Raw genomic sequence first — 23,015 nt, forward strand, 5'->3', positions numbered from 1 at the left:
CACATCCCCCGCACGTACACACACACACACACACACAATTGTTGCTAAAAATGCATAGTGGTTTATTTTTGGGGCCCGCTCCGCCCCGGCGCTTTTTAGCCAAATATAAAACCAAAGTTAGTTGAGCTAAATGTTAATTCTCGCTTAGCATCTACGAATGAATACAAGTGAGAGAGAGCGAGTCAGTGTAATTTTGTGCAAACTGATTTTTAGTTGCCTCACACACTACGCACACACACACACACTCCTACACACATGCATGTGCACATGGCCAGTCTAACCAACGAGTTGATTTTACAGTTCATTCAGCATGTTGACCAAAATGGCCGCGGTTTTAATGTTCCTCTTCGGCAACTGCCACTCGTCCTCCAATGGAAGTTCCCCTCAGTGCACTTTGCTTTTATATAAAATAAGTTTTAGTTTCCACTTTTTCCGTTTTCCCCGCTTCCCCTCTTTACTCTGCCACTCACTATGTGTGTTTTCTTTTTGCTGTTGTTGGCAATTTCATTTAGCAAAAGTACCGAAACAATGTGCGGACTATTAGCCAAAATGTTCAATGACACGTTTTCTGACCTGGTTTAACGGTTTCTGGTTAGCCATGATGTTGCAATACCGCCGTTTCGCAATTTCTGCTTGTCAAAAAGGTGGAAAAAAGAAAAACTATTAAGAGAATTGTGCAACTAAAACTCTGATAAAATACCATCGTAAATTCAAACGTGATATAAGCATGTAATTGTTTGAATTCGCTAATCAAATTGATATTATGATGAAGATCAGTGGAAGCCAAATAGATATAGAAAAATCGATTTTTTAAAGTGAAATTAGATGGAAAACACTTTTTTGTAATTCGTAGCGATTGAAAGTTTTGTTTTCAAAGGATGCTTTTACCATATTTATTCTGATGTGTCAACTTCTTTTACAACCTTTCAATTGATCCCATGCAAAAAATTCATTAATAAGTTATTCTTATCCTTTAAATCCTCACTTTGTTTATTAATATCATCTTTATTTGTTGTTCAAACTATTCTTTAGAAGAAGTCTTTTTCTAAGCAAGATTTTTTATAACTCTTCAGCTAAGAAATTTTCCATATTTAAAAAAAAAACTTTGTCTCATTTTTTTCCTCGTTACCTAAGTATACAAGAAAGAACCTAAAAGAAATGTTACAACTTACGAGTTTCTGGCAGGTTATAAGTAATAATTTTTTTTGTATTAAATATTACATTTTACTCTTAACCCATTTTTTGCGGGGCTTCAAAAATTGTTAATTTAAAGATGCAAAGTGACTTTTTTGTGGTAAATAGCATCCAAAGAATCCAAATCTGAAATTCTTCCCTATTTTAGTTTAGGCAAATCCGACTGTTAAGTTGATTTAATGTAATTTTTGTTTGGTTTGTTAAGATTTTAGGTTATATTCAAATATTTTCAACTCTTTCAACTCAAAACAAAAATAAATTTAGACGGATTTATTTTAATTTATATAAACATAATGAACTATAGATACATTTTGAAGATAAATTTTGATTAATGTATAATTTTTTTATCCATAAAAGTCACTCAACATATTTGTATACCATTTCAATTTCGCTACTTATTAATATTTCTTTTCTGACCACGGGTAACATTCGTTTCCACATGAAATGCAAATGCAAAAACGAGAAATAGGCAAAAAGCAAACGAAAAAACAACTTTCGATTGGGTGTGAGTAGACCGAGAACTTTGAGACGTGGCTGAGTCCACGAACGGCGTACAATTTGGCCACAAGTATCACCGTGCTGGACATAGCCGTAACCAATACGACGACGTTCAAGCCAACAATATTGAGCCAACAGTTGATCGAATTCCAATTGCTGAGCCACACTACGCCAACTCGTTTGTCGCGAAGTACGCGCTAAGCTAACCAAATTGTCCAAGGATTTGAAGAGCATGAGTAAACTGTATATGAGGAGTGAGATGCTGAATAGATGCTTCCAGTGGGCCGATGAGAGGCTATAAATCAACGTTATATTATAGACAATGATGAGGAACAGCTGTGGCGCCCAACAGTTGAGCAATTGCTGAGTTAGTTGGCCATAGGCCAGATACAAATGTTGCAGGATACGCAATCTGCGATGCAATTGTCGCACCTGACCATACTGGGCCTTGATGACATGCACTGACATCATTTTCATAACCTGGGCCATTTCATCGTCAAGGATTTCAAAGGATTTGATAAGCAGCGTCAGACCAATGCTCACCAGATGCTGACTCATGTCCATTAACCAAATGGTCAAAGTCACTGGCAGACTAAAGACCAGAGCAATCATCACAACGGTTTCTATCTCATGGGCTCTGCTCAAATCGTATGACACATAGATCAATCTAAAGCTTATAAATTTAATAGCCAACTGAAGGAGCAGCAGCCAGGATAATTCCAATTTACGACGACTTCTGCGATACAATTGTCCGGCCAATTGTAGAAAACGATTCATCAATCGCACTCGTCTCTCATACACATGACGGGGTTGTAGCAACCATACGCAGGCGAAAAAATAGGGTTGCCAATGCATCAATAATTTATAGGGATGCAGCAGAGCCAGACTCAGAAAATAAGCAAATGGCAGACTGATCATCCTCGATATGGTGACACTGTACTCTGTGAGATGCAGACGATTCCTTGCCCGCTCATAACGTAATCGCATTAGACCCAAATAATAAAACTGAGCCAAATAGAAGCGGATCAGTAGTAAGGCATGATGACTAATATATCGATTACCGAAACGAAAATCACGCAGGAAAACCATCAAGTACCAAAAGTAACCGTGAACTGAAGTGCCACCAAAAAATTTATGCTTCTATTACAACCCAGACTAACTAATGACTAAGCTAATTGTTGGCCATTATATTAATGATTTAATATAAACATGTGTATTAATTTTAGCCTACTACGTAGTATAACATCGATTCCTAGAGGCCGCGTCATAAAAAATATAGAAGACTCGAGTTCATTTTAGCAGCTATTTCAAAAAGGAGCAAACAACTGTGCCGCAAAGTTAAAATATAGTTTTTTTAGGTACCTCTGTTTCACTCTAAAACTATCGAATTGTAACATCAATTCCAAGTCACAGCTTTTGATCAACCTCATTAGAAAAACTTATCTATTGATAATAAAAAACCTTGTTTGGACTAAATTTTCCAAAGGAATTTGAAGATAAATTCCAATGAAATTCCAAGACTTAGCACATACCATACCTTTCGCACATACCTAAAATAAATTAAAACAAAAATTATGATTATAAATGACTAAATGATTAATAAATAATCAAAATTAAATTTCATTACTTTTAACAGTTTAAAACAAACAACAAAAAATGCATTTCTTTTTATTTACTCCAATTGCTTATAGCTTGCTAAAAGAAAACAAACTTTGAAAAAAACTAGTATCTAACACTTTCAACTCTTTCTTCTTAACGTAGAATATATTTTTTATGCATAACTAAATAATTGAAGAAAAATAAAGATGAAGGAGAAGAAAGAGCCGAGTAACGAGTCAAAGAAACTTTTCCAATTTCCGATTCTTGGGCCAAAGAGCTTGGCAATAACAACAATAATGAGCAGTGACATTACAAGGATGTGGCACTGCCAGGACATCCCACCAGTAGCAGCAGCAGCAGCTAGCATCGGCTAGCCGCAATAACCACAGTTTTGCTTTACTCGGTTGCCAAGCCTTCAATATCCTTTAAATACTCTTTCTAGTAAGGAAAGTTTTTCAATTTTTTTAACATATGTACATAGTTTGCAAAATTTAAGATCATAAAAAAATCACTATATAACCATTCAGATTCTTTGAACTTATAATATTTTTAAAAATATAATTACGGAAAATTATTAAAAGAGCTTAGAGAGAAAATCTCAGAGAAAGAAATTTGCCTTTACAGCTTTTAAGAGCGAGATCATTCAAATCAGTTTTGTCATAGATCCCTTTTTACAAAGAACAGTTCATATTTTGGATTATGACTAACTAGTTTTAAGGTGGTTTTGGACATTATTTTGTGGAATTGAAGACCCACTAGACTTTCAGCTTATCAACATATTACTATTATTTGTATTTACATGTTAAGAAATATACTTTTAAATATATCACTATATACTATGATTAAAATAACATTAGTTCGATCGTTAGTTCAGGATTCTTTAGCAAAGTCTGCTGGGGATAAAACTCGGTTTTTGTAATATCTGTGCAGAAAAATTAGTATACATATATCTACAACCTTTTTAACTGAACTCAAAAACTAAAAGCCTTTTGAACTTTAGGAACCCAAATAATAGATGACATGATCAGTTTTTTAGATTTGTTTTAGAGACTTTCATGGCGCCTAATCTAGAATTTAACTAAAAGGATTGGATACTAATACTGAAATCCAAGTAAAAGGCGCCTAAGAACTATGTTTTCGCAAGACTTTTACAACTAATCGATTCTTAATGTCAATAATTAAGAAAGTCGACGTTTTTAACAAAAAAAAAAGGTGATCGCGGAGAGACTTGTAAATTTTTGAGATACTGTTAAGAAAAGTCTTCAAAGTTCGCAAAATAATTGTCGGTTGCAAAGATATTCGGTTCACATTAAATGATCAAATCACTTATGAATATGATCAACTGAGGCGACTCCTTATTAGGAGACTGATTAGTACTAAAAGGAATCTCACTTTCGCTTCCCATCGTACAATAATCGTCCATTTCAATTGACGTTTTGTAGGGTATACAACCTTCCACAAGATCAAAAGCACCGAGCTCTGATTTTTTTTCTTAGTGACATTTACATATACATTTTTTTGTCGGTTTATATATAAATATTTTCCTTCATATTTTCATTTTGTTGCTGTCTGCGGTGACAAACTTGGCAACGAGTTGCAATTTTTTAATTTATTTGGTATGGCAGCTCGTAAACATTTACATCGTCCCACCCCCCAACGGGCCCCCAAAAGTCCATCCCTTCGCCAAGTCGCCACAACTCTCTGTCACCACATTCAATCGGCAACTTTTCTGTCTCTCTCTTTCATTCTTCACTCGCTCTCTCGCTCCTCTAGTCGATCCTGTCTCGTCTCTTCTTTTGCTGAACTTTTTAATTACCGCTGCTAGTTGGTTCTACTTTGCGTTGTCTCCCTGCTTCCTTCTCTCTATATCTGTCTCCTCCTTCACTTCTACTTGCTGTTGTTGGTGTTGGATTTTTTTTTCGGACTTTTGTTGTTTATGAAATATTTTATGGAAATTATGCAAAACTTGTTTACCAGCAGTTCCAGTAGCAGCAGCAGCAGAAGCAGCATCAGCATTGGCGACTCGTTCATATTCAACATTCGGTGGCGCCTTCTAACAAACTTCCCAAAGTTCCTCTATTTTCTTTTTTGCTTTTGCTTTTGTTGTTGTTGTACTTTGTTATATTTCGTTGCCTTTTCGCCACTCAAATTAATTGCATAACAAATTATGTTGATGAAGTGAAAAATGTGGAAAAAATATGCGAAAAAAGTGTTGCTATACATAATGTTAATAGAGGAGTGACTAACTAAAAAAAAATAAGGCTGAACGATTTTTAGTTGCTTATCAAGGATGAGGAAAAGTCCTGAATTTAGTTTCTTTTGCTAGGGTTTCGAAATTATATAATTATTCGATTATGTTATTAAAATTATATGATTGAAGTAGACACATCTCAAGCTAAAGCTACAAAAATCTTATTTTATTTAACAAATAAAATAATGAACGTTAGTTAAATACTTATTTCCATTAACCAAATTTGTTGTATAGATCTTTTAACTAAAAAATTTTATAAAATTTATAGCTACGAGATTTCCATAAAAAATGTTTTACTCAAAATAAATAAAGCATTTTATAAACAATAAATATTTATACATACTTATTTACTTTTTTTGAACCTGTTGAAATATAAAATAACTGCCTAGATTATCTATCTAGATGGCAACTTTTATGAAGTTTAATGAATATATAAAATAAAATGATTTTATAAAATATATTTTTAAGTATTTTTAAAAGAACTTTCCAACTAAGAAACTCAGATTATTCAGTTTAATTTGTAATAATAAATACTCTATTAAGATATTTAAAAAAAAGGCATTTTAACTTTTTAAATTTATCAAGCAAAATATCTAAGCCCGTTGTTTTTATGTTGATTATCCGAAGTCTTTAAATTGAAATTAGAACGAAATGTAAGATTTAAATTTAGACTAAACTTTTCCCTCAACTTTTCAATTTTCTCTAAACATAAGGGACAATTTACTATTGTTATTTAAAATACGTTAACAAATCAAAATTCTCTCCGATTTCCCTTTTTACAGCAAAGGCAATTTAATCGATTACAGTTTTTATATTGTTATTAATTTAATTTAATTTAAATTAAGACGATATTCTAGGTGTAAATTAACACTAAGACTTTTTCCCCAACTTTTTAATTTTCTCTGAACTTAAGTAGATAAATTTTTGTTAAAGGCCAATTACCTATTATTATTCATAATTCGTTAACAAATAGTCTATAGTTCCTTCCATAGTTTTTCATATTGTTTATAATCTATAATGTGATTTGTCAACTTCTTTTAATTTTATTATATCTTTGATATTGCTGACTCTAGATGTTGTATATTTTATTTTAATAAATTATTTAAAAAAAATATATTTAACGGTGTGTACTTACCTATATATTTTATATATTAAAATCTAGTTGTAACCAATACAATTACTAAAAAATATAATATGAAATATATAGTCCTTTGATTTCTGTTTGACAAGGAAGCAGCTGATAAAAATAGCTCTCTTTCTCTAAGAACTCTCTTAAACGGTTTAAATTGCGTCGTTCACTCTTTCTCTCTCGTGCTCTTTGGGACATTTGAGAGGGGAAATATATTGTGTAACCGTTTATAACCGTTTATCTAAGGGCACAAAAAAGGGGTGGAAAAGCAATTCAGGCGATGTTTTTGACACCAAACAATTTGAATTGCTCTATTAACGCGTTGAAACTTAAAGAAAAAAAATAAGTAATAAAATGTTTTAACTACTATCGGCAATATCGCGTCGCAACCAATCAAGCAATGCATCCCGGGCACATTCAGCATCGGCATCCAAACAGATTAGATGACGTAAACTTTCCAGCCAATTGCCTATAATGTAACGCTTAACACAAGGCATAACACCCAATTCACGCAAGGTTTTTAAGCAATATAATTGAAGTTGGGGACACGATGTCTTGAACATCTCATGACCCACTAGACAGGGCAACATGGTGAATTCTCGACTACGCCATAGAGCCTTTTTGCTATGTAGACCATTGAGTAGGGCCAAGACAACATATTTATAGCTCTCCACTTGCTGCATGGGTAACTTGGAATCTGGAGCTGATGTATCTTCCAAAATGTCGTTGAGTAGCTTAATGCCATCGACTTGATCGAAACGCTTTTGACCCTCCACACAGCGTAAGAGAAGGGCAAATGCTTTGCTGGTCATGTCCCAAAATTTGGGTAAACGATTCAATAGACGAGAATGTAGAAACTCAAAGAAACCCAATTGAATGCCCTGTTCAGGGGCTATTTCCAGCATATGGCACAAGTGATGCCAGAGATGTGGTGGATATAAAGGCTGACAGGGATCCTGAAGAAAAATCTTAGCCAAAAAGCCAAAATTTTCTGCATCTTTCATTACAATACCTAGAACTGCAGAAGATGTGCCTTAGCATTATGGGTAAAACAACTTCAAAGCTTTCGTCTACATACCCTTGGGTTTCCCTGTCAAATTGCGTAAAATTTCAGAGGCCAAATCCTGAAGTGGTTCCCTTTTTTGAAGCATTTTATAAAATTCCATCAAAAGACATTTACGTTGAGCTATATGCTCGGCACCATTTAAATTTCTTGATAGAATATCTAGAGAAAATACTGAGGCATATATTTTCATAAACTTTTAGAAAAACTTACTAAATATCTTTAAGTACATTTCTACTTCACAATGTTGCTCCTGGTGATGTTTCAATCTCATGCGCAAAAAAGCATTCTTTACCCTTGAGAACAAAAATTCTTGTTCAATTATCTAAATTTCTTTAATGTTTTGAAACTCACTTTCTCACAATGTCCATTTCAGTAATAGCACGTTGAGCATTTAAAGGATTCAGCAGAAATTCAGTTAATGAAACAACGGCTTTCCAGTGCGTCAAATGTACATCACTATCCAATTCTTTCATTAATTTGGGTAAAGCAAATGAGCCATATGCTAATTGAGCCCGATCTTCAAAATAAGTGGAGGGTGTGGTGCATTTTGGGGGATAACATTTACAAAGATCTCGCTTTCCCATAGACATATGCCATTCTATTCGAAATTTAATAACATAAATTATCTGTAAAACCGTTTTTCGGAATTCAACTAACCCTTATTCTGTAGGCAATTTATGGAACTTGGTTTAAGTACATTTTTAAAGTCATTTTGCAAAAAGTGATTGCGATATTTTTCCAATTGCTCCCACATGTCTTGAATGATAATTTTGCAAAGTTACAGTAATTATTTTTCACAAATGTTATGGAGATAAAGAGGTAATTTGAATGAAAATTCAAAGTTAGTGTATTATTTTTTAACAAAATTTGGACTAGCTCTTAAAATGTTACTCTTCAATTCAATTACAGTCGAATTTAAAAACTCCCGCTACTCTGCCTACATTTTCAAAAAAATGCGCCAAATGTTAGTTATCGATAACCAAGCATATGTTTTCCACTGTTAGTTAACTGACTCGCATATGATGCAACATAGCAGAGCAACAAATATTGGTTGGCAAAATGCAAATTTATTTAATTCCATGCCCCAAGTTAGGCTAAATATATTTAAGTGTAACTTATTTTAAATTAAACTTTTTTAAATAGCTTTTGAAAAATGTATAGCTTTATTTAAAATATAGCTTTTTAGGGCCCACAAGAGTCTGTAACACTGGCGACAACAGTCACTTAACAGACGCGAAAGAGAACGAAACAAGGAATAAAAACAAGGAAAAAATCGCGAGAAATATTAACAATTATTTAAAAAAGGACGACTACAAAAGACAATCCAAAGAAGACAAACACTAGGAGTTTAAAAAATTAAAATTTTTTTTTTTGTTCGCGGCCTATATTTATTTTGGGTTTTTTACTACAAATTGTGTGATAAATTGGCAAATTGCTGCTACAACCAAACGGTCAACAGCAAACAACAACAACAATAATTGTTAACAAAATGTAAACAAATAAATTTTTGCAAACAAACCAGTAAATAAAAATATAAAAAAAATCGACAAACCCGCGTTTTTGTTGTTGTTTTGTATTTCGTGCCGGCTCTTGTGAGTGTGCGCGTGTGTGTCTGAGCGCGTGTTTGACTGTGTGTGTGTGTGTGTGGATGTCTGTGTAGTTGTGTGAGCAGACAACAAAAGAAATTGCCTTCTAGTTTTTTACCGTTACTTGCACACTGCCAAAAACAAAACAAAAACAACAAATACAAAGAAAACGAAATCAACGAATTTTCGATAAGTTTAAATATTATATGCCAAAAAAAAGTCAATTAAACATAAGGAAATCGCACAACAGCAACAAAAATGGCCTTGATAAGACTGGCAAGGTAAGTCTATATATAATATAATTTATATTTTGATATTGTGGATAGTCTTTTGATTTTATTACTTTTGACTAAACCGGCTCATTTTTTTCACCTTTAAATCGCATCGTTTAGTCAGGCGTTTACTGTTAGTTTGATTCCATTTTTGTTTGTTTTAACAGTTAGCAGAGCATTTTCATTTCAATTAAGTAAGACGCAAGACCAGGAGCAAAATCTCTAATCTTAGGTTTGTGTTAAATGAAAAAGGGCTCCCTATTAGAAGGGTCAGGTCACGGTCATGGGTTTTCGCTCGCAATAAATATTAAATAATTACAAAATCTTTTAACGTTATCCGTATAAAAGCCCTAAAAAGGATCATATCAACAGTGTTTACTTTCTATTTTTTGTTTAAAGAGTTATAATACACATCTATTATACATATATCTTTTGCGATTAGTCATATCAGTCAGCCTCATCCATGGAATGGAAGGCATCTTTAGGATCTAGAGCAACTAAACGAACAGGATGGCTAGATGTTAAAAATCGAACAAATTAACCAGATTATTGTGACAAACTTCTATTTTATACTACTTTCTATAATCAATAAACCAGCAAAGATAAAGCTCTTTTATTCTTTTTTTTAATCGCATATTCTGATTTCCGGTTCCATTTATTTTTCGCAAATGCGATTTTAATCGGTAAGATATAAAATATATGTACATTGACATGAATGAATTTAAATATCAATCAACATTTTAAATATTTTCTAAAGACTTAGGTAATACCAGAGGAAATAATTTTGACAAGGAATTGCCTTGATAGATCCCTCAGACATCTACAGAAATTTTCTAAAACTCTTTGAAAGATGTCTAAATATTTATAAAAAGAAAAAACATAACACCGAATTATAAATTTAATTTCTTGACATATTAATAGAGAATTTACAGAGATGAAAAATGTCTCAAAAATGGTACAAATTAAAAACTGTATTAAGTTCGTTGATATATTATATCTATATATCGTTGACATATATTCTAATCTTAAGTCGTGTTTAATTTAAAAAAAAAAATGTCTTCTTCTGTTTTTGAAATTGCCAAAAATGTTTTAAATTCTATGCAAAACACATGAGAACATTTCTCAACATTTCCAATTGGTAAAATTCTGAATTATTTCTCAGAGTATAACGTTGTTTGTATACATAGATATGTATGTGGAAGTTATAAAGTTGTTTCCATTTTTTTGTAAACAAATGTTGAAACTTAATTGTTCTTTTGTTTATTTGCGTCGAGCTAAAAATCAAACATATCATCCAGACCTTTTGAGTAATAAGTGCAAGGTAAATATTTATCCAATGGTCACACTTGGTCAATGCACTTTATTGACCCTGAGGCAATGCATTTAAAAAAATTGGGGGGGAATTTAAAAATAGTTGGCCCATGACATGACATGACATTTGTAGATACTACTGACTATTAGTAATAAATACATAAATCTATAGTATTATGAAAAAGTGACTAAATGTAAATGACATGAATTGGAATTTAAGAGATGCCTTACCGCAACTTATGCAATTTTCAGTATAACTTTATGAATATGAATTATTATTATTGTGTCTCGATTTCCTGGTCGTCGACGATGGTTAACAATAGTTATTGAATTTCATTTCGATTACTTGTGATGAATTAGCTCCTCAATGATTATAGTTGCACATGATTGGAATAGAGCAGGCGCCCTATAATTAAATATACATATATATGTAGGTTTCGATACCAACGTAAAAGGCGTTAAAAAATGATTGATGTGAGAGAATTTGTGAGTTGATGCTATCTATAGCACTTTGAACTGGAATTCAATTAATTGAAAATGTAAACCTATGAAATTCTGTGTCTGTGTTTGTGTTTGTGTTTGCATTTGCCAATGTGTCATTTGGGTCCTGTGTCCAAAAAAAAAATACTTGGAAGTGCAATTGAATATAATTGGAATTGAGACGAAAACTACTTCAAACTTCATCTCTCAGCATTCAGTCTCTCTATCCGTCTCTATCTCAATTGTCCCTGACAGTTTGGAAGCTATAAAAGTGCAACTATATATAGTATATATAAATATATATATACTTACATATTGTCCTCGCATGACCTGCTCACTGTGCTACTAAATCTGAGGAATGGAAAATTTTCCATACCCTTTACAATAAATGAAGCATATTGATTTTAGCTGAACCTTTTCAGGGCATTGAAAAATGCTTAAAATTAAAAATCGAAATACTATTGCAAAACTTGTGGACTCTAACGCATACTATATCTTATCCTTTCAGTTGACAACTTTTTATATTCCAAAAATAAATGAGTTTTTTAAATAGCGAATTTTCGGCAAATTGGTAAAATTTCCTTCTCATTAACCACACATATTTCACCTCTTAAAAGGAAACTCTAAAAAGTTGTTTTATAAATTACACCTGGTATAGAAAACTTTTTTTTTCGTTGACCTTTAACGAGGAAATTAATTTATTATATTAGTTACATAAGCCCATATGATTCCACGAAGTTTCATTAAAATCGTTCGTCATAAATTTACCATTGCGTCAAAACTATGGAAGCCCGAAAAGTCACATGATTTGAAGCTATTGAGTCAAAGCAAAGTAGGTATCAGTCTTAAGTACTTCTAAAGGATAAATATAGTTTTCATCAAAATCTATCGCCTAATTCATAACATAAACTATGAATAGTGAAGTTCTATTAATTCGTTATGTTCATTACTTTAACACTGTGAATATTCAAAATAGGTATTCAATCATTTATTTATTCGGGTCCAAAGATTTATTCTACTCATGTAAATAGTATGTATTAATTTTGTGTACACCTAGACCTCGCTTTACGTTGGGGATACGTTCCAAAAAAACACGACGCAAACTGAAACGACGCAAAGCGAGGTCTAGGTGTATTCCAATATGAGACAAACTTACTTTATAACTAACAATAAGAGATGCAATAAAATGAAATGAATATGAATATAAGACGTTATAATGGATATATTTAAAGTATGCGTGCAGACCCTTCGCACATATATATTCATACTCAATGCAAAACAATTCAAATGTATTTACTTTTAAGTATATTAGGACTTAATACGTCCAATAATATTTTGAAGTGACTCAATTACGAAAACCTTGAAGAAAAATTAGGGTATTAAAGCGTCGTTGCGGCCAAGACCTTTCCGGCTTGGGTTTCTTTCAGTTTGCGCAAAAGGCAAGGCAAACAAACAATAAAACATTGTGATGATGCTGATGTTTCTGCTTCTGCTTCTGGTGCTACTTCTACTGACTGTTGCAGCTGCCGACTGTTGCATTGATAAAGCGTGTAATCTATATAATGCCCCTGGCCGGGTCTCGAGTCTCACTATATAAATATACATATATATTTATATACATATTTGTGTATATAAATAGTATATATAATCTGTTATTATTATACGACTTGATGCAGTCAGTCGCCTGCTGAATCTCTCAGTCTTTTTTTTTTTTTAATTTAATTACTATTTTATTAATTGAATTGCGTTGTATATATGTGTGTTTTGGGTTAACAATGAAAGCTTTGAACTAAATATTTCAATCCATACATATTCTTATGTTATTGTGCTTTTGAAGTTAATCCAATCACAAAATCAAATTTCAGTTGTCATTTGTCTTTGTTAGCGTAAAGAATTCAATCAACCAATAAATCCTGACAAAAATGCATTTAGTCGATAATTGGGAAGTTTTAGCACTGCATGCGTAAGTTTTGCAATTCTTCTTTTCTAAATATAGATTTTTATAGATTGCATAAATTGCGCCATAGTCAATTTAGATCTCAAGCACAGATTCTTCACACAAAAGTTTTGCAAATGTATTTATAGAGAGAGAGGGAGAGAGAGAGAAGGAGGTAGGGAGAGAGAAAAACCAGTTCATCAAACCAGCTCTCAAATGCTATTACAACTTTGTATGCAATACAGAAAAATAATACCAAAAACAATAGATGACATAACGCCAAAGGTTCTATGCTCTTTCATATTACAATTTTCATTGTTCATTTCAATAGAAACTGTCAGGAAATTCAAAAGACTCACTTTTTTAACAAGTTCTATAATTAAAACCTTTCACAAATCAATTTTTCAACGATTTTGAGAATAATTAAGATATATTCGTTCGATTCAGCGAAATATTTCAAGGACATTTGTAAAAAAAAATACTTTGTTTTGCTAATTTAAAACACATATAGGTTTTACGAATATTAGGCTACTAATTGGAATATGGAGCCAAGTGACAAGTGATTAAGTGGATATTTTCGCTGTGAATGTGAGTTTTGTATGATTTGACTTTAAAATATATAGTTCCGCATGGTAAAACCCATCTAAAATTGAATCCTGCCATTTATAGATATAACACTATTAAATACAAATCAAACTTTTTGGTACTATAACTAACTATACCTATATAACATTTCTGAAAAGCAAAATGCTAGTAACGACTGTGACCTAATATCAATAAACAGTGTAATATATATTTATAATCGTGAATTGAAATACATATATTTAGATCACAAAACTTCTTTCTGTTAATAGACACACCTCTTTTGTTAGAGTATTAACATAGTTTGCTGAATGTGTGATATCATATAAAATAAAATTCATTTGTCAGCACCTTATTTTTTCAAGAAAAACCTAACCTAACAATTTCTGGTTTAATTGGGTTCACACTGGTGGTCATCCGACAATGTTTTTAATGTAATAATAATCTCTGATACGCAACAGCAGCAATAATCTCACGATTAACCGCAGCCAAGGTGTCAGACAAAATCTATTTACATACAGAAAAAGATACAATTCACATCTAAAGTGAATGCAAAATTAACACAAAGGTCGTAAAGTAAAATAAAATATGGATCATCTTTAACATATTCAATGAAAATTGACCTTAAAAGCGTTATGGAATTTTCGCAGAGTATTATGAAATAATTATACAAACAAAATCTTACAAGAAGCTAGAGTAACTCTTCTAAATTTTCCATTTAGATAGTTTTTAATGTTAAGCATCAGATTTTAAAAACTCATTAAATGCCCTGCTCTACCATCAGCAATTTAAAACAGAATTCGATAGTGTTATTGTGAGAGGTTTAAGCTTGGACAGACACAGAAATATTGTATAAAACAAAGATTAAAAGGTATAGAAACGTCGGCGTTAGTTTTTTTTTCATTGACGAACTAAAAATGGATCAAGCAACTTGTTAGATAATCCTATAAGCCAAGTTCAAAAAAATATAACACAGTAATTTCGTAAGTTTTGACTCTGCATTTGCATTAAAATTATAGATTAGACGTATATGAAAACTTTATTCTTAGAAATTTTTAGCGCATAAGTTAATAATATAAGAATAAAAAAGAAAGAATGGTTTTTCTTATTTTTTCTTTAAATTTGAAAAGTTTATTTACTTATTGATCGCAGTTGAAAACGACTAACTAAACTAAACTAACTAAAAGTTCTTAAAATCTATTTTCTATGAAAAGTTACTAATAGTTATCGAAACGTGATTGCCATTCAAAAATTACCACTGTAATGGAATTATTTATGCATATTTAATAGAGATTTTTTTTCATTCTTGCTCGATTGAGGCAAGAGGGAATTGAATTTACTGCGCACAAATTGAAGATCAAATATGAAAAATATGAATGAGCCAGACCAAAAGAAACAACAGTTAAACGAATTTCACATACACTTACCCCTATTGTTAAAGGGTAAATAAGTGAATAAAAAGTACATAATGCTGCCAAATATTTGAGTAAAAAGTTTATAAAAATTTAAATAATAACTCGTATAACTTTTTTCGTCTCTTAATGACTTGACGCTTTGCTGACTTTAATATTTAGGGTTCTATTTTCTATTTCTATTTGATTGGCCTGTGTTTCGTTTTGGTGTTGTTGGCGTAGTGGGAAAATCCGGCTGAAAGCAGTTTTCACCAAACTTATCCAAAGTCAAGAGCAGCAGCAGCAGAAAAATACAAAACAAAATGGAAAATACAGATACAAAAAAAAAAAAGAAACAAATTGCACACACAATAAAAGTCAAATGAAATGAAATAAGAAATAAATGTATGTGAAGTACAAATACAAATAAAATATTATTATACATATGAACGAATCAAAATAAAACTGAACTGAACTGAACTGCAATGTAGGTAAAGTGGGTTAGGTAGATGGGGAGCGGGAAGGTCGAGAGTTGGTTCCGTATTACTACTATATTTATGTATGTTTGTTTGTCTACAGATGTTCGTCTCTATGTATATATATGCATTTATATATATAGATTTTGGCTTCTGCTATTCAACCGTTGCACGCGGCGTATGCGCAATAAAAATTCCATATTTATCAATTGAAAAAGTAAAGGCAAATGAATACCCTTTAAGAAAAACAATACCATTACTAGAACAATTAGATTATTAGATTATAAGATTATTACCAAGTGTAACTAAAACAATGATCTAGAGTTAAATGTTTTCTTTATTTCGATAAGATTATTACCAAGTGTAACTAAAACAATGATCTAGAGTTAAATGTTTTCTTTATTTCGATAAATTAGTTGGAAGAATTTTTTTTACAACTGGAAGCCACCAAAAGTTGTCATATTTGAGTATTTTTCAAAGAAAACGATTTTGTATACATTATTGCAGTTTCATTTATTAAAGATTATGCAATATTTAAAAATATATTAAATTTGTTGAAGCGAAATATAATGAATGCTATAAAGAGTATTGTCAGATCCTGTAATCTCCAATATCCAATGGATTTTCTTCAAGTTTCAACAAAACGATTTTTAAAAAATCTTGCGTTTTGATGACTTTCTTAAATTTCATCAAAAATTTTACAATTCGGTGTCTACTTCCAAAATAAAGGCTTAGTTTTCGAGATATTTTGATTGGCGATTTCAAATGCATAGTTTTGAAAAAGAATATTTTAAAGTTTCAGAATTTGCCAACACACACTCCGACGAGACCCTACAAGTTCTGCTTAATATAGATATATTTTAAGGAAACTTGCTTACATATATTATACATTACAATACTGGGTATATATTCCTTTTAAACATGTGTTCCAGCGCTTGGCAACACCTAAGAGTAGTGATGTCACGATATTAATCAATAACCGATAATCGATTATTTTACTTAAGCTTGCGAAATATTTATATCAAAAATGTCTTTCAACTAATTGAGTCATTAATCGTTTAATGGCTTAAATAATCGCCAAATAGTTTAAAACATTTTCCAATTTTTTCCAAGATCTGAATTTTATCTTTCAAACTTCTCAATTTTTATTATATCTAAGACCGATTTCCCATTATCAATTCGTTAACCTACATATAGCCTTATAACGATAAAAAATGATCATATATATCTGAAAACGATACTTGATTTGATTGAAAAACAGTCGAAGCTAAGGTTTTCTAAGATCTAGCTTATCTAATCGGATAAAAAAGTATATAAATAAAATTTAATTTGTTTTGTTTTAGTACAAACTTAAAAAGACACTTCAGATTTCTCTTAAAGTTGTAACTATTTAAGTGAAATTCAAAATGACTTTAAATATATTCCACTGCTTGTAATCCTTGTTCGAGTGGCCCTAATCCAGTTACCTTTCCAAAACTTCTATGCTGGGTATCATATATAAATATATACAATTTCCTCTGCCAAGTTCATAAAGAAAAAGAATAGCTAATTTCTATCAATTGCAATAATGCTTCTTCGTCTCTCTCTCTCTCTCTCGTCGTTCGCCGTTTATTGCGAGGAAGGACCTTGAGAATGTAATCATCTGGAATAATATAATATATATAGTGCATATTATACTTATATCTAAATATGCCAATTAGCCAAACCTAAGCTAAAATACCCATACTTGCGACTCATTGATTGAATACTCGTAGCAAAAACAAAAATAGCAACCCCTAATTAGTAGTGGGACACGCTTTGAAACTTGTTGAATTTATGAGAGTTTATGTGTGTTACTTTTGTTTCATTCATTTGCCTCAACTCAACTACTACTGTGCATTCCAAAGTAAATGTTTAAACTAATTGATATTGTTTTTAAAATATATACACACAAAGGAATAACAATTAGTTTTGAATTACTTGGTCACACCTGCCGCCTTTTTGTTTTTCGTTTGTGTTTTGTTTAAATAATTGTAGATCACATGTCAGCTTAATTATTTGAAATTGCTAATAATAGATTTAAAGCTAACAGGTGGGGAGCAAAATAAAATTAGGTTAAATTGAAAAAGGGTTTTAGTAATAGAGACATTAAAGTAATCTGAAACAATTTCTATGGTAAACACATAAAGTAAAATAAAGCTGTAAAGTAGTTCAAAAAATAAAAAATACAACCCTTTGAGAAGCTTTGGTAAAGTTCAATGATAGTTTTAAAGGAAATTCATAATATTGTTAAAAGCAGACAGAATTATCTTAAAGTTAAGAAAAGAAAGAAAGAAAAGAAATTGATGATGAATCATGAAGAAAAAAACCAAAAGAAAAATCGTAATAAACAGGAAGAAGGTATGTGCATTTTAATTTATGCCTTCCACTTGGCTTTTTACTGTCTGTGTCTGATCAAGAAGATTTACGTATACTGTGCATAAAGGAGACCATGAACTCTGCCCTTTAAATATTTAAAGTCTCTTAGTGTTTATGTGTGATATGTGTTTTAAGTATGATGAAAGTAAGATGATAGTAAGTTCTTAAAGACATGACTTTCACACGGTGAACTCGGACGGAAACTCTTTGATAATTAAAAGTAAAAGAAACGATCTCTTCTCTAAGAACTTCAGGAGGAACTTTGATGGTATTTAAAAAGGGACCTCTATAATGCAACGAGTCTTCAATCCAATGGCGATTCCTCGAGGGGAAAAGAGGAAACTGTGATAGAAAAACCGTCAAGATAGATAGATTTCTTGATAGTCCTTTTTTATGCATAAGTTTCTCAAGAATCACACGAAAAGCAACACATGGATCGTTTCTTAAGGATTCTTTAAGGTTTGTTACTGCAGGGCTTTTCATTTCAACATATAATAGCTTTATGGGGTCAATTTCTGCTTGGTCACGCAACTTACAAACTTACGTAAGGGCTTTATCTAAGCAAAAGTGAGTCATGAGAGATTGAGAAAATTGTGGCTCAAAAACAAAGTGATTGACCACCTACATCTCTCCATCAATCTCTAGATATACATATCTGTCATTCTCTTTCTCTCTAGCTATCTCTTTCACAAGGTGTAAGCCTTTCTTCCAATTTGTCATCCAATCCAGCACAGTTTACAACAATTTACAATTGTTCTAAAAATAGCCAACACACAGAACCTAACCTAACCCATTAATGTCACTTGGAATTGAGTGACCAACCAACGACCCATACCCAAACACCTCCATCTCTTTTCGTTCCCCTTTTTGTTGTCTCGTTTTCAATTTGTCCCCAAAAGTAAAAGTGAAATTTAAAAAGCAGCAAGAGAGAGAGTGGGAGAGTGAGAGAGAAAGACAGAGTTCATTCATCCAATTTTATTTTGCCCGACTTCCGCATATGCAGGCGAAAACGAAAGTGAGAGTCGACTGCAGCTGCTCCTCCTCCTCCTCCTTCCTTTCGAATCTTGTCCAGCTGTTGTTGTAGTTGTTATTGTCCATTTAATCATTGCAAATTTTATGCAATCTGCTTTCGAGTGTTTTGTGTGTTTTGATCTTTTTATAACCATTGTGCCCACTCTATGTGTGTGTGTGTGTGTGTGCATGGTGTGTGCCATATATCAAAGAAACCTGAAAAGCATGTCATTCATTTATGTATGATTTGATTAAATCTCGAGTGCAATGGACTTTTTATTTGCAGCTGGAAAAACTAAAAATGTCAGGAAAAATTTGTATCTAAAAAAAATATAAAATTAAATATTTACTTTTTGTTAAAAAAAAAAAGCAACCTAGCTGATATGAATTTTATTATTGTAATTTTTGTTTGTAGAGCAATTGTCGTCAGCGCCGGCTAGCCGGATGCCAAATGGCTAAAAACCAGTTTGCACATTTGCTAGTTTAGTTAAACCCACTTTATGATGATTATCTTAACTTTGTAACCCAGCAATTAGTGAAAGCAAACAGAAGAGCAGGTAGCTGCATTTTTTATCATTTATGCAATTTCTATTTTATCGACCAAACAAAGCAAGAAATTTAAATTTCATAAAAACGCGCCAACTGTTAACAGACTGTCTGCTGTCGCTCTGTTAACAGCAACTGTTAAACAAGTTTTTCAGTACTGAATAACGTTTCGGTGGTAGTAGGAGGATTCTGCATTGCCCAACACTGCATAAGCAATGTGAATATAAACGTGAAAGGTTTGCAACCAGCAACATGGAAACTTGTAAATTGCTTATTAAAAGCATGCCCTGCGAAATGGAGGAACTTGCTCAATTAATACAAGAACTAAATCTCATTATACCCCGCTCTCTGAATAACTTTGGCAGACGACGTGCCATCTTGGAGTATGTTAATCCCGGCGAGGCTCAATTGGCCTACAATGAGCTCAAAGGCTTGGACAATTTACTCGATAAGCCCCTACGGCTGAGTCCATTCGGCAATAAGTCATCCAATACGGAGAGTAGCAAAAACAAAGCCAACAAATCATCACAGACAACAAAGAGCAAGCAGGACAAGAAGAAGCAGTTGCCGGCAGACTGCAGCCCAGAGGAACAGGTTGAGCTCAACAAGTATGTGCAAAAAGCATCACAACCACCACCACCATATCTACGTTATAATTATCCATCCATCAATAATGATATATTGGCCGCAATAAGCAAATCCTTAGTAAATAATACAAAATTCTATTATCAAGTGTTACACTTGATGAATCGCATGAATCTCGAGCCGCCGTTTAAAAGGCGCCAAAAGAGTCTGCTTCAAACACAATACCGACCAAGTGTAGGTACACAAACAGAGGCCATACCGGAAGAAGAGACGGCACAGAAGACACTTCTCAGTGCAAGTGAAAGCGAATTGGAGAGCGATACAGAAGCACAGCAAAGCAAACCCAAAAGACCATGCCTAGACAAGGAACAGGAGGAGCAACGTCGCCAACTAAGACTCAAAAAGACACGTCAAATGCTTCATCAATTGGCCAAGACAACTCCAAATCCATCTGCAGCTCAGGGTATTCCTCAGCCCTCAATTTCTTTGCCCAAAATTGAACTCAAATTGCCACAGAGTCTTACATCTTCTTTGATTTCCATGGAACGTCTGTCCCTGTCAGAACTCGAAGCTTTACCCATCTATCGAAACTATCAGGAAGGAATTCCCAGTCACAAACTCTATATTAAGAATCTCTTTAAAAATGTTAACGAACAACAATTGTTAGAATTATATGGCAAATATGTGACAACTGTTGACCATTTGGAGATTAAAGTCATGCAACAAGGTCGCATGAAGGGTCAGGCTTTTGTAACCTTTAATGAGGAGGTCAATCAATCTATTGTGGCTCAGGCTTTAAGCGAAACCAATGGCCTTGTTTGGCAGCAAAAACCCATGATTGTATGCTATGGCAAACAGCAAACAAAAAAGGATTAAAACATAATTAAAAGTATTACTTAACATAATAAAGGACGAAGAAGCCTTATGTGGTAATAGCTTTAAAATAAAACTTCAATTTGTTCCTTAAACGAAAATGTATAAAAATAATGTATGAATTGTGATTTTTAGGTTAAAATTGGTCATAGGCAGGATTAATGTAATGCTTAAGGTTGAAATGGACAGCAAAGTAAAAGTTTTTTTTATGTTAAGTAAATTCTCAAAATCAACCTCCCATAGCCTTTTACTGTCACTTCGTACTTGTCCATGAGACAAGCAAATCGGAATCTCATCTATACATTTCTCTCATATCGTCTCCAAGTACTTTTCTGATAACATCAAAATCTAAAAAAAAAAAAAATAAACCCCAATTCGATAAAAATACATCAAAAAAAACAATACACATTCTGTTTTCCATATATATTATATATTTTCTAAAGTCCTTGAAAACGAAACCAAAATATAGTTACAATTAAATTAAATAACGCGAATATATTTTTACTTTGGTTAACGTCTTTCTCACTGTGATGTTCTTGCAGACAATTGGGTCTAATTGATACCATATACGTGGACGGTGGTGCACGACCAGATCGAGCCAACGAGAACGATCCCGACGAGGAGGCAAATATCACAGTTGAAACTGTGGGCATTGGCGTTGCTCCGGCTAAGGTCAAAAAGGTACGCAAATCAAAGCAATTGGCCATGCAGCCCTATAGTTATGTAATTGCTGTGGATTTCGAGGCCACATGCTGGGAGAAACAGGCGCCACCACAATGGCGAGAGGCAGAAATTATAGGTGAGTATAGCTAAGATATCCTAGATGCCGAATCATTTTTAATTCATTCCCGTTTTTTCTAGAATTCCCTGCCGTTTTGGTCAATTTGAAGACTGGCAAAGTTGAAGCTGAATTCCACAAATATATCATGCCCATTGAGTCGCCGCGTTTGAGTAGCTATTGCACCGAGCTGACCGGGATTCAACAAAAGACTGTCGATAATGGTATACCCCTGCAGACGGCCCTGATGATGTTCCATGAATGGTTGCGCAAGGAGCTGCGGGCCCGCAATTTGGTTTTACCCAAAATGAGTAAATCGAATATATTGGGCAATTGTGCTTTTGTCACCTGGACGGATTGGGATTTCGGCATTTGCCTGGCCAAAGAGTGTTCAAGGAAACGTATGCGTAAAGCTGTCTATTTCAATCAATGGATTGATGTTCGTGCCATTTACCGGGAATGGTATAAATATCGTCCATGCAACTTTAGTGATGCTTTGGCCCATGTCGGCTTGGCCTTTGAGGGACGTGCTCATTCTGGCATCGATGATGCTAAAAACTTGGGCTCACTTACATGCAAAATGGTACGAGATGGTGCCCTATTTGCCATCACCAAAGATCTAACGCCATATCAGCAGCTCAATCCGAATTGTGTTTTGTGAACTGGAGCTGCATTGATTTGATCCCTCCAAGTAGTTAAAAAAAAAACAAAAAAAAAAAGAAATGTTAAAACTAAACCAACACAAAAAAATAGACAGTAGCAAAACAGGAAAGAGCAGCAACAAAAAAAAAGCAACAATACACACACACACATACAAGCATTTTGAATTTAATTTAAAAAAGCGACTAAATAATTTCAGAACTGGTTTAAAAATGTTTTCGTTCTTATCATTTTTGTTTGTTTTTCGTTTTGTATGGCAATTGATAAGACTTAAAAATTCAATGAATTAAATTACGAAAATTGGATCAGGGATTTATAAACGATCCATAAAAAAAGAAAATAAAAAAACACGCATATATGGCCTTAGAGCATAATACATACATACATAAATTAC

At 32.8% G+C, this 23,015-nt stretch overlaps 3 protein-coding genes across 4 annotated transcripts; 1 reads left to right on the forward strand and 2 right to left on the reverse strand.

Annotated features, from left to right (window-relative positions):
- Window positions 1-1,551: 1,551 nt before the first annotated feature.
- LOC6640927 lies at window positions 1,552-2,867 on the reverse strand. The gene has a single exon (XM_002063914.4). The coding sequence runs from the start codon at window positions 2,779-2,781 to the stop codon at window positions 1,552-1,554; it is 1,230 nt and encodes a 409-aa protein (XP_002063950.2). The 5' UTR covers window positions 2,782-2,867.
- Window positions 2,868-6,943: 4,076 nt separating this feature from the next.
- On the reverse strand, window positions 6,944-8,597 carry LOC6640928. The gene is made up of 5 exons (XM_002063915.3): window positions 8,395-8,597; window positions 8,089-8,335; window positions 7,948-8,030; window positions 7,750-7,896; window positions 6,944-7,689 (listed from the first exon to the last, which is right to left on the reverse strand). Exons 1-5 carry the CDS (start codon window positions 8,489-8,491, stop codon window positions 7,031-7,033), a joined length of 1,233 nt encoding a protein of 410 aa, XP_002063951.1. The 5' UTR covers window positions 8,492-8,597; the 3' UTR covers window positions 6,944-7,030.
- A 684-nt stretch (window positions 8,598-9,281) lies between these two features.
- LOC6640930 (ERI1 exoribonuclease 2) lies at window positions 9,282-22,705 on the forward strand. 2 transcript variants are annotated; one of them, XM_002063917.4, is made up of 3 exons: window positions 9,282-9,604; window positions 21,726-21,982; window positions 22,045-22,705. In XM_002063917.4, exons 1-3 carry the CDS (start codon window positions 9,582-9,584, stop codon window positions 22,620-22,622), a joined length of 858 nt encoding a protein of 285 aa, XP_002063953.2. In that variant the 5' UTR covers window positions 9,282-9,581; the 3' UTR covers window positions 22,623-22,705. The 2 variants fall into 2 exon arrangements, with proteins under 2 accessions (XP_002063953.2, XP_015034165.1); XM_015178679.3 differs by lacking the exon at window positions 9,282-9,604 and adding an exon at window positions 19,946-20,333.
- Window positions 22,706-23,015: the final 310 nt, after the last annotated feature.

The sequence above is a fragment of the Drosophila willistoni genome, assembly GCF_018902025.1.
Source record: "Drosophila willistoni isolate 14030-0811.24 chromosome 2L unlocalized genomic scaffold, UCI_dwil_1.1 Seg168, whole genome shotgun sequence".
In the NCBI taxonomy this organism is placed as follows: domain Eukaryota; kingdom Metazoa; phylum Arthropoda; class Insecta; order Diptera; family Drosophilidae; genus Drosophila; species Drosophila willistoni.

Bases quoted from the DNA above. Each gene is read 5' to 3' on its own strand.
- LOC6640927 (XM_002063914.4), bottom strand. From the start codon at position 2,781: ATGGTTTTCCTGCGTGATTTTCGTTTCGGTAATCGATATATTAGTCAT.
- LOC6640928 (XM_002063915.3), bottom strand. From the start codon at position 8,491: ATGTGGGAGCAATTGGAAAAATATCGCAATCACTTTTTGCAAAATGAC. The intron at 7,897-7,947 runs GTAAGTTTTTCT...TATTTTCTCTAG, and splicing joins AATGTACTTAAAGATATTTA to ATATTCTATCAAGAAATTTA. The intron at 7,690-7,749 runs GTATGTAGACGA...CATCTTCTGCAG, and splicing joins TTTGACAGGGAAACCCAAGG to TTCTAGGTATTGTAATGAAA.
- LOC6640930 (XM_015178679.3), top strand. From the start codon at position 19,978: ATGGAAACTTGTAAATTGCTTATTAAAAGCATGCCCTGCGAAATGGAG. The intron at 20,334-21,725 runs GTATGTGCAAAA...ATGTTCTTGCAG, and splicing joins GAACAGGTTGAGCTCAACAA to ACAATTGGGTCTAATTGATA. The intron at 21,983-22,044 runs GTGAGTATAGCT...CGTTTTTTCTAG, and splicing joins GCGAGAGGCAGAAATTATAG to AATTCCCTGCCGTTTTGGTC.